The sequence below is a fragment of the Halichoeres trimaculatus genome, unplaced genomic scaffold (genome assembly GCF_033239565.1).
Source record: "Halichoeres trimaculatus isolate MK-OKI-2021-1 unplaced genomic scaffold, fHalTri1.1 fHalTri1_scaffold_2, whole genome shotgun sequence".
Classification (NCBI taxonomy): Eukaryota; Metazoa; Chordata; class Actinopteri; order Labriformes; family Labridae; genus Halichoeres; species Halichoeres trimaculatus.
The window spans coordinates 1,411,630-1,425,524 of NW_027437180.1; the positions used below are offsets into that span (position 1 = coordinate 1,411,630).

General features: G+C 42.1%; 1 protein-coding gene across 9 annotated transcripts in view; it reads right to left on the reverse strand.

Annotated features, from left to right (window-relative positions):
• Positions 1–5,689: 5,689 nt before the first annotated feature.
• tenm3 (teneurin transmembrane protein 3) overlaps positions 5,690–13,895 on the reverse strand; it is a 498,200-nt gene continuing 489,994 nt past the window's right edge. For 8 of the 9 annotated variants that reach the window (XM_074697994.1, XM_074698004.1, XM_074697986.1 and 5 more), the window contains 8 exons: positions 13,376–13,620; positions 13,127–13,308; positions 11,885–12,087; positions 11,008–11,118; positions 10,771–10,913; positions 10,493–10,617; positions 9,984–10,114; positions 5,690–7,987 (listed from right to left, as the gene is read on the reverse strand). In XM_074697994.1, the coding sequence (XP_074554095.1) occupies positions 7,232–7,987; positions 9,984–10,114; positions 10,493–10,617; positions 10,771–10,913; positions 11,008–11,118; positions 11,885–12,087; positions 13,127–13,308; positions 13,376–13,620 (1,896 nt within the window). In that variant the 3' untranslated portion in view covers positions 5,690–7,231. The remainder of the gene's footprint in view (positions 7,988–9,983; positions 10,115–10,492; positions 10,618–10,770; positions 10,914–11,007; positions 11,119–11,884; positions 12,088–13,126; positions 13,309–13,375; positions 13,621–13,895) is intronic. The other variant, XM_074698056.1, reaches the window with a different exon arrangement.

Consider the following 13,895-nt stretch of genomic DNA (forward strand, 5'->3'; position numbering starts at 1 on the left):
TCGTCACCTCCCAGCTCACACCTGAGAACCAGCACGTCGTCCTCACCTCCTCCTCACCTTGAGGGAAATCATCAAGCCTTACATTAGTTAGCATTGACATGCTAAAGGCTGCTAACAGCTAATTTCACATGTAAACCATGCAGCCATGGTTACATGTAGGATCTCCAGCCAAACACAGGAGAAAAGTAGTAAAAATATCACTGAAGCCACAAAAAGTTAGGTGTCCATGACCAACAATGAACCATACAAAGTGATGATCCACTCCGAATACAAAGATGACGAAAAAGAGACAAAAAAATGACAAGAAACGGACAAAGAAGAGAGAGCTGCTGCAACAGGCAGATACTTGGGCAGCGCCTAGCAACGTGTAGGTCATGTAATTAAGGACAGTTGGACTCGACATTGATTTGTTAAAGCTACCAAAGAACCAGGTCTCCACAAACATTGACATGTGGCTAGAATTCATATCCTGACATTTATTTGTATGTGATTTCAACACAAAGGAAACACACAATGAAAAGCCTGAAAGCTACAAAAGCCTCTACATAATTCAATTTACAGTGTACAGTGGATTGACCTAAGTGAATGAAAGTATTATCTATTTGTACTTTTGGTATTTAACATAGACTGTATAATTAATAGATGTATAGTTAATATGTAATACTTCATACAACACAACCACAACTGCTTGTGCTGGAGTACCCCCTTATTTGAAAAACTGGGCTAGCCTCAGTTTAAGTAAGTTTCAAATCATGCAGAGCACAGTCATAATCAGACAAAGACAAAAATATTTCAGTCATGAAAAATATAGCTGAATGAAAAATGCTTACATCTAGACGTACTGCATAAATTAACGTCAATTGACACATGGGGCTCTGATTTCGTAGACCAGGCGCAGGCGCAGGCGCAGGCGCAGGCGCAGGCGCAGGCGCAGGCGCAGGCGCAGGCGCAGGCGCACCTGCCGTACTTTGCAAGTTTCCTGCAGTGCCAAGAGAGGCGCAGTCAAGGCGCAGAGCTGCGTGTCCATGCCTCCCTTTGCGCAAATGGCAGAGAGGGAGGAGAAAAGCCGTGAGTGGGTTTAACACAGCCGAGCGCTGTCTTCACCAATCAAATGAGCGTCTCTCCTTGCCTTTAAATGCCCTGCGGCCGAGGCGCAGCGTCTGATTGGTCTGACTGATCTCCAGCACCGGGGAGAGAGTGAGGGTAGCAGAGATAGTCAGAGCCGCTGTCCCTGCAGCAGGAAAACGGACAGCGGGGCACATCGGAGGACACGAAGCGTGTCAGCGTGTGGGCCAGCTCCCGGGACAGATTTAATCTGTTTCTTTGTCATTAATAGGAGTACAAAATGAAGTGACAGTTACACAGCTGGCTTATCCATTCAGAATACTTTTGATCCACCTGCACTCCTGGTTTGTCATCGCCAAATAGCAGAATCTTTGGTGATATACAGCATACTCTCCCGGTGTCTCCGCCTCATCCTCCTTACAATAATGTACTCCATCTTTTTAGATCACGTTAAAAATAAAGACTAAAACAGAGAAATATGGGAAATCATGGGTAAATCCTGAGTGACAAACATTTATTTTGTCTCTTTTTTCTTCGTCTTTTCTCTCCCTCTTGTCTTTGAATTAAATGAAATGAGAGAACCAGATATATACTCAGTATCAGATGTTAAGGCTGTTTATTGTTTAATTGTAAGATGTGCATCAAACTTCCAGCTGCCGTCAGGTTAACTTTCCATTATGACAAACGGCTTTAATCTGACATCAGATGTGACGGGACAGTTAATATAGATATAAATGTATATGCTGGTTCAGACAGTTACATTAAATAGTAATTGCTGTGATTGTTTACTGCATTAAAATGTGCCTGACACTCTGGAAACCTGCCTCTGAGGCTTTGATGACATGTGCGTACATGTGCGCCTGTCACCAAATTACAGCTGCGTGGCGTGCGCTCCGCCTTGCGCCGAGGATAGACCAGGTTGGAGCTGGCGAGCTTTCAGCACACGGTGGTGCGCCGCACAAAATTAGCACTGCGCAGGCTGCGCCAGGCTTGCACCCCCTGCGCTGCGCCACGAAATTAGAGCCCAAAATGGGAACCACAATTCCAGCTATAGTTGCCAGGATTGTTTCTGAAGAATTCAGCAATCCATCAGTTTTTCTTCTCTTTGTCTTTCAGTAGCCTGTCTAGAGATGGCTCTAATTGCTTTTCAAACATGTTCATTTAATCAACACACAACAGCTCCTGTCCATTTTTTGATTTTTGTTTTCGAGTTTAGACTGTATTTAAGCCAACGCTCCCACTCATCTTACTCTTTCTGCCACTCAGTGACCACTTGCTATGACATCATGTGCATACCATCTATAACAGCCATAAACATGTGCAGTTTACATTAGTGAATGTCTAGATGTTTGTGAGAGAACACAATAACAACACAGTCTGGGCTGACTCCAAATCTAGAGTATTGTTGGCAACCAATTAAAGAACGATAAATAATTCCTTTTTACTTAAATAATTTTATTCTTTCTGATACCCAGTACAAAGTAGAAATAATTTCGGACCAATCATTTCACATACAGTTGTGTTCAAAATAATAGCAGTCCCACATCAATAGCAAGATAAATCTCTGTTTTTGTTAGATTTTCAACTTCTACACTGCAAGTAAGTTTCTAGAAGGTTTAAGAAAGGTATAGAGAACCAACAGACCCAACAGGCATGACGTGCATGCTGCCAATTCTGTGAAACTGAATCATTAACTGAAAGGGGTGTGTTCAAAAAAATAGCAGTGCTGAGTTCAATTAGTGAGGTAATTGATTTTGAGACAAAAACAGGTGTTAAACAGGTGGCCCTTATATAAAGATCAAGACAACTGACGCTGCTCATGCTGGCTGTGCATTTGTCCTTGAAAAACAGAGTGAAATTGGTCGTTCAAGACACCGTTCAGAGGAAGAGCGTTCTTTGATAAAGGAGTTAATAAAAGAGGAAAAAACCTACAAAGAGGTTCAGAAAATGATAGGCTGTTCAGCTAAAATGATTTCAAATGCTTTAAAGTGGCAGCCAAAACCAGAACGGCGAGGACGGAAAAGAAAAACAACTATTCGAATGGATTGGAGAATAACCAAAAAGGCAAAGGCTCAGCCGATGATCAGCTCCAGGAGGATCAAAAAAGATCTAAGGTTGCCTGTGAGTACTGTTACAATCAGATGACGCCTGTGTGAAGCCAAGCTTCCAGCAAGAAGCCCACACAAAGTCCCATTGTTAAAAAAAAGACATGTCCTGAAGCGGTTACAATTTGCCAAAGGACACATTGACTGGCCTACCAAGAAGTGGCGCAATATTTTGTGGACTGATGAGAGTAAGATTGTTCTTTTTGGGTAGAAATGTCACAGACAGTTTGTTAGATGACCTGAAAACACTGAATTCAAACCACAGTACACAGTGAAGACAGTGAAGCATGGTGGTGCAAGCATCATGGTATGGGGATGTTTCTCGTACTATGGTGTTGGTCCTATTTATCGCATACCAGGGATCATGGATCCGTTTGAGTACATCAGAATACTGGAAGAAGTCATGCTGCCGTATGCTGAAGAGGAAATGCCCTTGAAATGGGTATTTCAACAAGACAATGACCCCAAACACACCAGCAAGCGAGCAAAATCATGGTTCCAGACAAACAAAATTCAAGTAATGGAGTGGCCAGCACAATCCCCGGACCTCAATTCCATAGAAAACTTGTGGGCTGATATAAAAAATGCTGTTCATGAGGCAAAACCAAGAAATGCAGAGCACTTGTGGAACGCAGTACAATTGTCCTGGGCTTCAATACCCGTTGACCGGTGCCAGAAGTTGGTAGACTCCATGCACCACAGATGTGAAGCTGTTATCAGAAACCGTGGTTATGCAACTAAATATTAGTTTGTGATTCTCAGGAAAGTTGAATCATCAAGAATTTCTTTATTTATACATTACATTTCTGAGTTTGTAAATAAAGATGTCAACACTGCTATTTTTTTGAACATTGTATTTCTTGACTTTCTGTAAAATATTATCAAATTCAATCACTTTTTCAATTGTTTTTGCTTTAAAAAAGAATGTGCAGTGTCCCCAATGCATTTGTTTGCATTGAAATAAAATTTATTTGAAGAATTTTGAGGTTTACTCACCTTTTTCACCACACTGCTATTATTATGAACATAACTGTATGTTTACTGTTTGGCAAAAAGTTCATCAGTTAGCTTGGATTTCCAATAAACTTACCGTCAATCACCAGTCTTCCATAATTATTTCCTTTAAATGTGCATATTTTTCCACAATGGGAGGATAGAGGAATTCATAACATACAAGAAATTTTAGAAAGTCAATGTCTCCATGGATTCCAAGATTTACTGAGTTCCTACAACCTATCAGGCACTTAAATTTTCTTTTATTTACAGCTCAGTGCAGCAATGCGTGCCTATGGGACACCATGGGGCACAGATGTGGAAAATCATCCCCTTTATCTGTTCTTCGACTTATAACACAATAGCATTGTTGCATGCCTTCATAAATATACAACCAAAGGATAATACAGACCTTTGATGCTGGATAACCTGCGGAAAAGGGACATATAACTCTTCAATACCTCTTCAGATCTGGATTGGCCGACTATTTGGCTAAATGTTGCATTGTCATCCAGAAATCTAGACCATCAAATGATGCGTTATAAATTTGTACTAAGGTTCTTTTTCACCCTTAAAAAACTATTTCATATAAAACTCAGAGACAACCCCTACTATGACTTTTGTTGAGATAAAACAGTTGGAAACTGTTTATAGCACCTTACCTGTTATACCGGGAAGAATGGTCCCTCAGTTACAACATTTGTTGTTACTCAATGACTCTTTATCTTAGCACTAACTATTAATGAAAAATGTTGTCTGGCATTAAAGCTGCTAAAAATAATACTAGCTTGTTACTGGAAACTGCCACATAAATTGTCATCGAGAGGATGGCTTTATACTACTGAGATATTGTCCAGCTGAAACTCTCCCCAGTTAGGTTGCACTTCACTAAGATGCAAAATTTTACTTGTCGGACACAGCTGCTGCAGAACATATGTGCCTTGTTGTAGTTGCTTATGACTAAGTACTTCTTTGAGTCCAGCTAGGAGCAACACTGCTTGATTAGATATCTATTTTGACTCACAACATATTGTATACTCAAAATAAATCTAGCCATCCATGTTAATGTATGGGTTGATATGCATGCAAGTGAGGGTAATAGGTATGTTACTATGTGATGAATGTTTGTATTCTGTCTGTTGGTACACGTGTAAAACTCAAATACTTATGTGATACCAAGATGATGGGAGGGAAAACTGGGTTGGAAGGTATGTCTTGTTTGTTTGTTTGTTTGTTTGTTTTTTATCTTTTTTTTTTTCCTTCAGCTTGGTTATTTATTTTTATTTATTTATTTATTCATTTATTTATTTATTTAACTAATTTAGAGAGTGCAGTGCCCTTGTCTGCCCCATATGCTCCATGTACACTGCCATTTGGGGTGGGTGTGACTGGGTGGTGGTTGGGGGGGTTAATAGTCGGAATGTATTACTATTTATGTTGTGTTTATAGTGCAAAAGTTGTTGTAAAAATAACCAATAAATTGATTATAAAAATAAAAACACAATAACAACAACAGATAGTAGTTTCAAGGATTTTTATTCTTTACTGTAGAAACACTGTACATAAATTACTTTCTCTGAGACTAATATTGATGTACGGATAAGTGGAATTTCTCAACCTTCAAAATAAAAAGATAAACCCATAAAACATTGTCAACTCGTCTCAATTGTCTCTGAAAAAAGATTGGTATGATGTTAACTCTCTGTGTTAAGATCCTGCTCATTCGTCTGAAATGATTAAACTTGGTGTCCCACCCTGTAAACACACGTACACACAAAGAAAACTCATCTAAAGAGTACAGAGACCCACAATCAATGAGAAAACATCCACATCGATTTCTGATCAATTACTGTTACTCATTAAAGTCACTGATGGCGATGCACTGTCCCTTTAAGGAGAAACAAGCAAAAACGAGGAGAGAAGCAACAATAAGTTACTACTCACAGCAACCCGCCCCTCGCCCCCCCACCCCCACCCCAAAGCCATGACAACATGTTTCTATTGCAAGCAATACTACTACCTCTGACCGATAAAAGCACAAGGTCTATGCGATATGAGTCACATTTTGCAGAAGTGAAAGAGTCCTGGCTTACCGGGGACCAGGCTTTGAGCCCACACGGTCCAAAAACAGTAATCCACGTAGAACCAGAACTGTCAGTAGCACTGGGGTTGTCCTGTTTCTGGTTGTAGTCTGAAACTTTTGGATTTTATAGACCTTGTAAGAGCACAGGGGATTAGGAGGAGTACTTCCAAGAACTGCCCAAACAGTAAGAAACAAACAAAATATCAACTCAAAGTTTCTGGTTTTGTTCAGTCCAGATCCTGATCCCTTCCAGCGGTGGTGATGTTATATGCAGTAATAGTGGTATAGGTAATAGTATGTAAACACTTTTTGTTCATTTTTTAAAATTCCCCTTTTTGTTCGAAGCAAATGCAAGTTTATGTATATAAAAACCAAAAACAAAATATCCAAACAGAAAACAGTCTTTTTTATCCTTCATACAAATTGTAGTTCTTTTTTGTGCCTGTCTCTCTCAGAGAGTCCACGTCAGTCCCATTCAATGGCTTGAGCCACTGAACAATCGCTCCTGTAGACACGGCGCCTAGAGGTCTTGAACCCAGACCCACATCTAGACCCATACAGATAAGATCCCTGTGACATCTGTCGGGATCCACAGGCATTTGAAATTTGACTAGTTGGACAGTTTAAAACTGTCTAAATGCTTGCAGGCTGCTGAAATGCTCAGTTGGTAATGTGGAGGAGTGTCTACATCTGTTTCACAGCTAGATAGCACAAGATTACAGAATCAAGTTTAGCCCCTGCTACCAGAGAGGCAGACAGACAGAGACAGACAGAGAGAAAAGGCATTGGTCGAAGGCCTGAACCTCTGTGCGGGCTCATGTAGTTGGGTAAGTTTCTGGTCATTTGAGTTGAAGAATAAACTAATCGGGGGCCTCTCCAGAGGCTAGTCTCTACACTTTAGTCTGTGACATCCATGTTGTGTTAAATGTTTTTGTTAGTCTCTGACAGTCATGGGGGTAAAAATGAGATGCTTGCTGATGGCGTGTTACCTCTTCCCTATCTCACTCTGCCGCAGAAACTGAATGTTGTTAGCACTGTCAGCTAGCTCGGGGTACTGCTCTATGGACAGGACGTAGTAACCGTCATAACCTAGAACTTTCCCGCTGCTCAGCAGTTGCCTCTTCTCTCCCTCTGTCCACAGCCGGACTCCCTCCTCTCCATCTCTGACTCGCTGCTGCTCCCGGGCCCAGGCGTTGGACAGCGCCCTCTGCCTGGCGTGCTCCAGAATTCGGGCTTTTTCTTCATCCAGTGTTGTCCCGTAGCGGACATGGAGTGCCAAAGAACCATACTGCAGCTCCACATCGGCAAAGCGTCGCGTTCTCCCATTCATCACCGTGGTAGACTGTGACACTGTGACATTGACACCATTTTCCAGAGACTTCCTCCCCGAGGTGAGCCGCAGGGCGCTGAGGTCATTCTCGGGCAGGCTGGTCTTGATGAAATAGTGTGTATCTCGTCCCTCCACGGTGTAATGGAGGTCTTCCAGGTAAAAGGCATTATTCAAGACCGCAGCCACTTTGATGCAGTCCTCGTTGGCGATGTTGAGAGCGTTGGTCACGACACGTCCCTGGATCACAGCCAGCATCACACCTTTACCGATTAGGGACTTGACAGTGGCGAACCACAGCCAGGGTCTGGTGTGGTCAGAGTGACGTCGGCTCAGCTGGATCTCAGGCATCCGCTCGAATGACAGGAAGGCCTGTGACTGTCGAGTCACCTCCTGCTGGACTCCGGAAATTGACTGTAAATGAGAAGAACAGGAAGTCATGTTTGACTGATTGTACTTCTTAAAACTAAAAACAATATCACACTGAACACAGAATTTAAAGACCAGTTTATGGTGATAACATCTCTACTGATAGACGTGTTAAACAGAATCAATAATTTTCTTGGAAAATCAAGACCCAAACATCTCAAACGACAAAGCTACAGAGCAGAGCTGCAGCCTGTAGTCTTCAACCATTAAGAAAGTTTTTAAGGTCTTTCTTTTTCTTTGTGCACACATCGACTCAGCTGATCAACAACTCTGTCTGCCCTGATTCTCCAGGTGAGAACAGTCATTACCAAACCCGAGCTCCGCACCCAAGGGTAGAACAGTCACACTTCCAAACAACACTCAGTCACTCTGCAATTTCCCATTTCTCTATTTCATTCTTGATGCTTTTCTCTGAATCCTTCCTGAATCTAACACATCTATTGTGTCTTCAGTGAGCGCTGTTCATGCTGTTTCTTTTACTCAATCTTTCACCGTCTTCCACACATGCAGAAAGAACAACACAACATAACACACCACTGCTTAGAGCTGAGGGAGGGATGAATAATTGGTCTCGCTGGATCCCTCTTTATTTTTCCTCTCTTCATTTCTTTCCTCATTATTTTCAACCCATTTCCTCCTTCAGTTTCCTTGTTTCCCCTCCATTTCCTTTTTCTCGTTTCCTGCTCATGTTGGGTTGATTTTTGATTTCTTTGCCCTTTTGCTCTTATTTTATACAGCTTCATTTCCTTCACTGTCTCTGGTTTGTAGTTTTCATTTGGATGTTCTGAATGGGTCTTTTGCTCCCTGGATTTCTTCCTCATTTCAGTTCAAACGTGTTTCCTCATTCATTGCAAAAACAAAGCCCTCTTTTCTGATGAACATGTTTTCCTCTGTGGCTCTGTTTTCCTCCCTCCATCATGTTTGGCCACATAGCATGGTTTAGGGGGCCAGATTTTTAGCCTTAGCTCTTGGTTTTGTGCATGTATGTGTAGTGAAGTGGTCTCCCAGTTCTCAGTAAGGTGAAGACATCCAGTGATGGACTCGAGGTGATGATGTAGCAGGAATTGAGTGGCGTCTCATTTCTAAGACATGTTGTTTTATGGCGGTAAGAACAGAGGGTAGACAAAGGGGTAAAAGACATAAGGGCAAAGAATCGCAATTGGGATTGGCCCTTGGACTCTTGGTTTTCTCATCTTTCCTTTTTATATTACACACAGAGGGTGTTTACATGACAACAGTTTCAGGATGAAATGCAAAGGGTGCATCAAAATGCGTTCTAGCCTGTCACTTCCTCAAAAACAGCATTTTAGCTGGCCTTAAAAGGGAAACTTTTGTAAACGCCCACAGAGTGGATTTTTTTTTTAAAGGCTACAGCCACCATTGCCTGGTAAACAACAAGCTGGAGCTTTCAGTGAAAACGCTGACATCATGCTCCACTTTACACTAAGGCATACATCGGTACAACAATACTGTGGTCTTATTGTTACAACAGTAACAATTAGACATGCACCAATCGATTGGTCAGCTGATCAATTGGTGCCAATTTACTTAACAGGTATTGTTCAATGATTTTTAATAAAATAAAATTTGAACATTGAAGTTAAAAAAAACTAAGACATAAAAATCGGTATTGGCCCAAATAAGTATCGGGCTTTTAAAAGATCAGTGATCGGCCAGAAAATTGTGATGGGTGCACCCCTAGTAACAGTCGATGCCATAGTGTGGCCTCCAGGTAGAGTCTGAGCTGATTGTATGCCGTTAGCTCACAGTATTAGTATGGTGCAGTTAGCTTGGTGAGAGCTTAACAAAGTGGAAAGGAACAACATGACAGCTTATATCAATGGTTTGCTACTAACCAAGCACACAATGGTGGATGAGGATAAGATCTGTCCCTGTGCATCATTCCCATTCTGCTTTTTTAAGACACACAGTAGCAGTGTCCTGGGAAAAATCTCTACAGATCTCTATTTCAGATACATACAGGCAAGTCGTCCCACAGCTGGCTCTTCTTCATCTCCAGTGAAGGCTGTGTCAGGTCAAACTTAGGGATGGGGAATCCTGGGATGGCGTTGTGGAGATGGAAGCCAAATGTGACCAACCAGATGTTGATGTCTACCGAGAGAAAGAGGACAGTGAGAAGAGGAACATACAGAAAAGAACTTTTAGCTTGTTTCTGTTTTGTATTCTCATCCTAATCTGATACAGATCATTGATGTTACGCATCATTCCCATGTATTGTATTTATAAGAAGTAAAGGTATTAACTTCTTCAAATAAAAGGGGATCAAATATAGTAAAGAAGGTGTTTTTTATTCTGGATTATTGAAACATTGAGGAGTGTTCCTGTGGAATGCCCATGCTTAAACTTTAAGGAACATTTTGTGAAGTAAACCATAACAGCTGCTGCTTTCCCTTATTCTGATGAACCATGTGGAGCGTATATTTTGTCTCTGTGCGCCATGTTTACACAGTATAAAACCTTTCTTGTTACCTGTGACGTATTCTTTGACCTGGTGGATCTTGCTGATAGGGTTGTTTCCTCTGAACATGTAAAGGTTGAATGGCTGGGGGTCTTTACCAACATGTGTCCATGTTCCGATGTCAGGAGTAGTCCACCTTAAGAGCAAACACACTTTGGTCAGATGTGACGTGACACAGCCCACACGATGACATGATAACAACCGGTATGCCTGGGCTATGAAGACTGTGTGTGTGTGTGTGTCTATGTGTGTATGTGTGTGGTGTGTGTGTGTGAGGCTGATGACCAACCTTCCAGCTGGGATGTCGTAGTCTCTGTCTCCAAAGTGCAGCAGTCGTGTAAGAGGATCGTACAGGCCGCCGTGGAAACCGATTACCAGCACAAAGTCGGGGTTGGAATCAAAGTAGACCTCGCCGTATGCCGTGTATTGAACCTAAACACATACATGTACAAATGTGTTTTATAGGGTTTTGAGGTATAAAACAAATGTAGGAATATGGTCAATCAATAAAACCTGCTATCTGTACCTGTTTCAGCAGAAGCCCGTTGTTGCTGAAGACAGCCAGCGGAGTCCCAGTGTTGTCACATGCTATATAAAACTCCTCTCCACTGCTGATCTCCATGGCAAACACATGACCCTGTGGAGCAACACACCACAGTTAGACAGATAATGAGAGCAATTATTAGCATTACTGCAGCTGTAAAGCAAAATAATACAGAACTAAACTAGGATGCAGTCCAGAGGACTTCTTCTGCATTTGAACAGATTTAGTAAACTGGATATCCACTGACACATTCAGTTTTCAGGGTCATTCCTTTAACTGGAACATGGGAAGCTGACAGAGACACATTCACACTATCAGGCCCAAAAAAGACCATTGTTTGGGAGTTGTCATTCCTGAGAAATCCAAATCTTTGTCAAAAGGTTTTGTGTGGAGTCAGATATCTCATGAGTGGGAGGGCCCCATTTGAAATGAGCTAAAACACAGTCTGCCTCCTGCAATATTACATTTTCTATTGTCCTCTTTCTTTTTGGTTAGCGTAAACTCACTGAGACAAACTCCAATCAGCCCTTGTGAGCCTTTCTGCAGCTGATGCACACACCATATTCATCACAATAACACGCAATCCTCTCCAGCTGTCAGCGTGTCACAGGTTCTGTTACCTGTGACGCATCTTAAGCAGCGCATTGTGTTTGTGAGAAAGTGGGTCTGCTGCTGAAAAGAACTGTTCCTCCTCTCTTGCTGTGTTTTCATTATGTTAAGCACTAACGTCAGAGAGGAAAAACTTGCCTCACACTGACCGTCATGAATCAGAAGTTTGGAGTGCAAACACATTTTACCAACTGTCCTGGTTGAACATGCTTAAAAAATACACACCCTGGCAGTATTTAACATCATGTACCTGCAGATCATAGTAAAAGGATGTGATCTCAGAGCTGGAGTGGTTGTAGACGTGTGTGATCCTGGTTGGGTAGTTCAGGTCAGCATAGAAGAACTGCAGGTGTTGGCCCAGACTGTTACGAGATGCCACACGCCGGCCTAAACCATCATAACGGTACTGGATGGTCCAGCTGGCTGCTTTACTGTAGACACGGACCAGTAGACCTGGATAAAGAAGATCATTGACAGAATGAAAAGAAGAATAAACCAGTGAAACATGAGCCATGATTGTCTCCAAGAGAGTGTGAGCCAAATAGTTTAGAATGAAGGGGGTGAATGAATTTATGTCTTTTAGTTTTTACTCTTTTAAAGGTTTGTTGAGCTGGTTCCATGAACACCTCTGTTTGCATGGGAGACACCTTTTAATATTTTATTTTAATATTACCAGCTCCTTCGAGATGCAAACAGGGACATTTAGGGCTAAAATATTGGGCTAGCATGAAGTCCAAAAATCTGCAGTCTTCTGAGTGTCCACTAGAGTGTGTCTACATCAGTGAGTCAGTCCCCACAGAGCCCCATGTTAAAACCTTAACAGCAGAGACAAACATGATGACAGTCTGGTACTTAGATGTCATTTTCTCTCTGCTTCTCTTCAGATTTTTAATCTCTGACTTCTTGTTTATTTAACTCACCTCTTTGAATCGTATCTAGGCTCAGAAAGGGGTGTGGCCTCTCTGACTGACCCTCTCTGCACTGAACTATGATGTTATTGAAATGTTGTCATTGTTTGTGTCTGTTCTCTCCATCCCATAGCTTATTAGCTTGTTCACAGTTTGTCATACATGAATTTATTTGGGAGTCAGGCTTGTCGTTGGCTTATCTCTTTATGAGGTCTCTTTGGTCCACTGACAACCTGTTTTTTGCTAACACCATGTACTAAGTCTCCATCTTTGGAAACACACCAGATACCAAGCTTATTGGCTGGTTTATGAAAAGCCGCAGGCTCAGGCTGAAGTTAACTGGAAGCTCAGGGTTTGACTAACCTTTTGTTTTCATCTGCTCCATCCTCTAATCCAAATACCAACATGCTAGAAAAAAACAAACTTGAGGCTTCACATGATGTCACTCCTTCTAAATGATAAGATAAACCCAACCCTAACCCTGAACCAGCTTTGGAGCTTTTTGGGACACACCCTGGTGTTACTCCGCATCTCTTTTGTTTTATTAGGACCAAAAGAACTGAGGACAAACTTCTGGTTCCGACCTTTGGAGTTGTATTCAAAGATCTCGGCTCCTCTCTGTCTCAGGAAACCATCTTCATCCAGTCTGTACTGAACGTCTCCCAGACGAGTGATTCTGTCCCGCAGGTCATACCGTAGAGGGGTTAAGCGTCCGCTGTTCCCGGGGTTCAGCAGGTGCAGGTTCCCGTTTAGGTCGTAGTTATACCTGCAGGGCCAGAAAGCTGTTAGCGTGTGTCATCTGTCAGTGATGGTGCTTGAAGTTGAGATCTTACCTCCACATCATCTTCTCATTGAGAGAGACCGTCTGAAGCTGTCCATCAACGTCATACTCATACCCATATTTGGTTGTGTTAGCAAAAGGTCCAATCTTGATCTCCCGTTTAGTGACTCGGCCCATGTTGTCGTACTGGATGGTGATCCAGTACATCAGGGACCTAAAGATCTCGTACTGGATCTCTTTGATGCGTCCGTGCTGGTCAAAGTGTTTGGTGTAGGTCATGACAGCAGTGGAGATAATCTGAGACATGGGAAGAAAAATTCAGATTATCCACTGATTGCATCTGACACCTGTAGAAGACCTGAGCAGGCTTCAACACAGGGACCAGACTGAGCTACATGTGCGCTACATATCAATTGTCACCCGTGTGGGAGAGGATCTGTAATCAGGGCTTGACATTAACTTTTTTGCTCATCAGGCACTGTTGCTAGTGGTTTCCCAGAGTTACTAGCCACTTAGCAGTTTTGTTCTTGGGTAATTACGTTTACTATAGTTAAAGCTGACTATGACACACT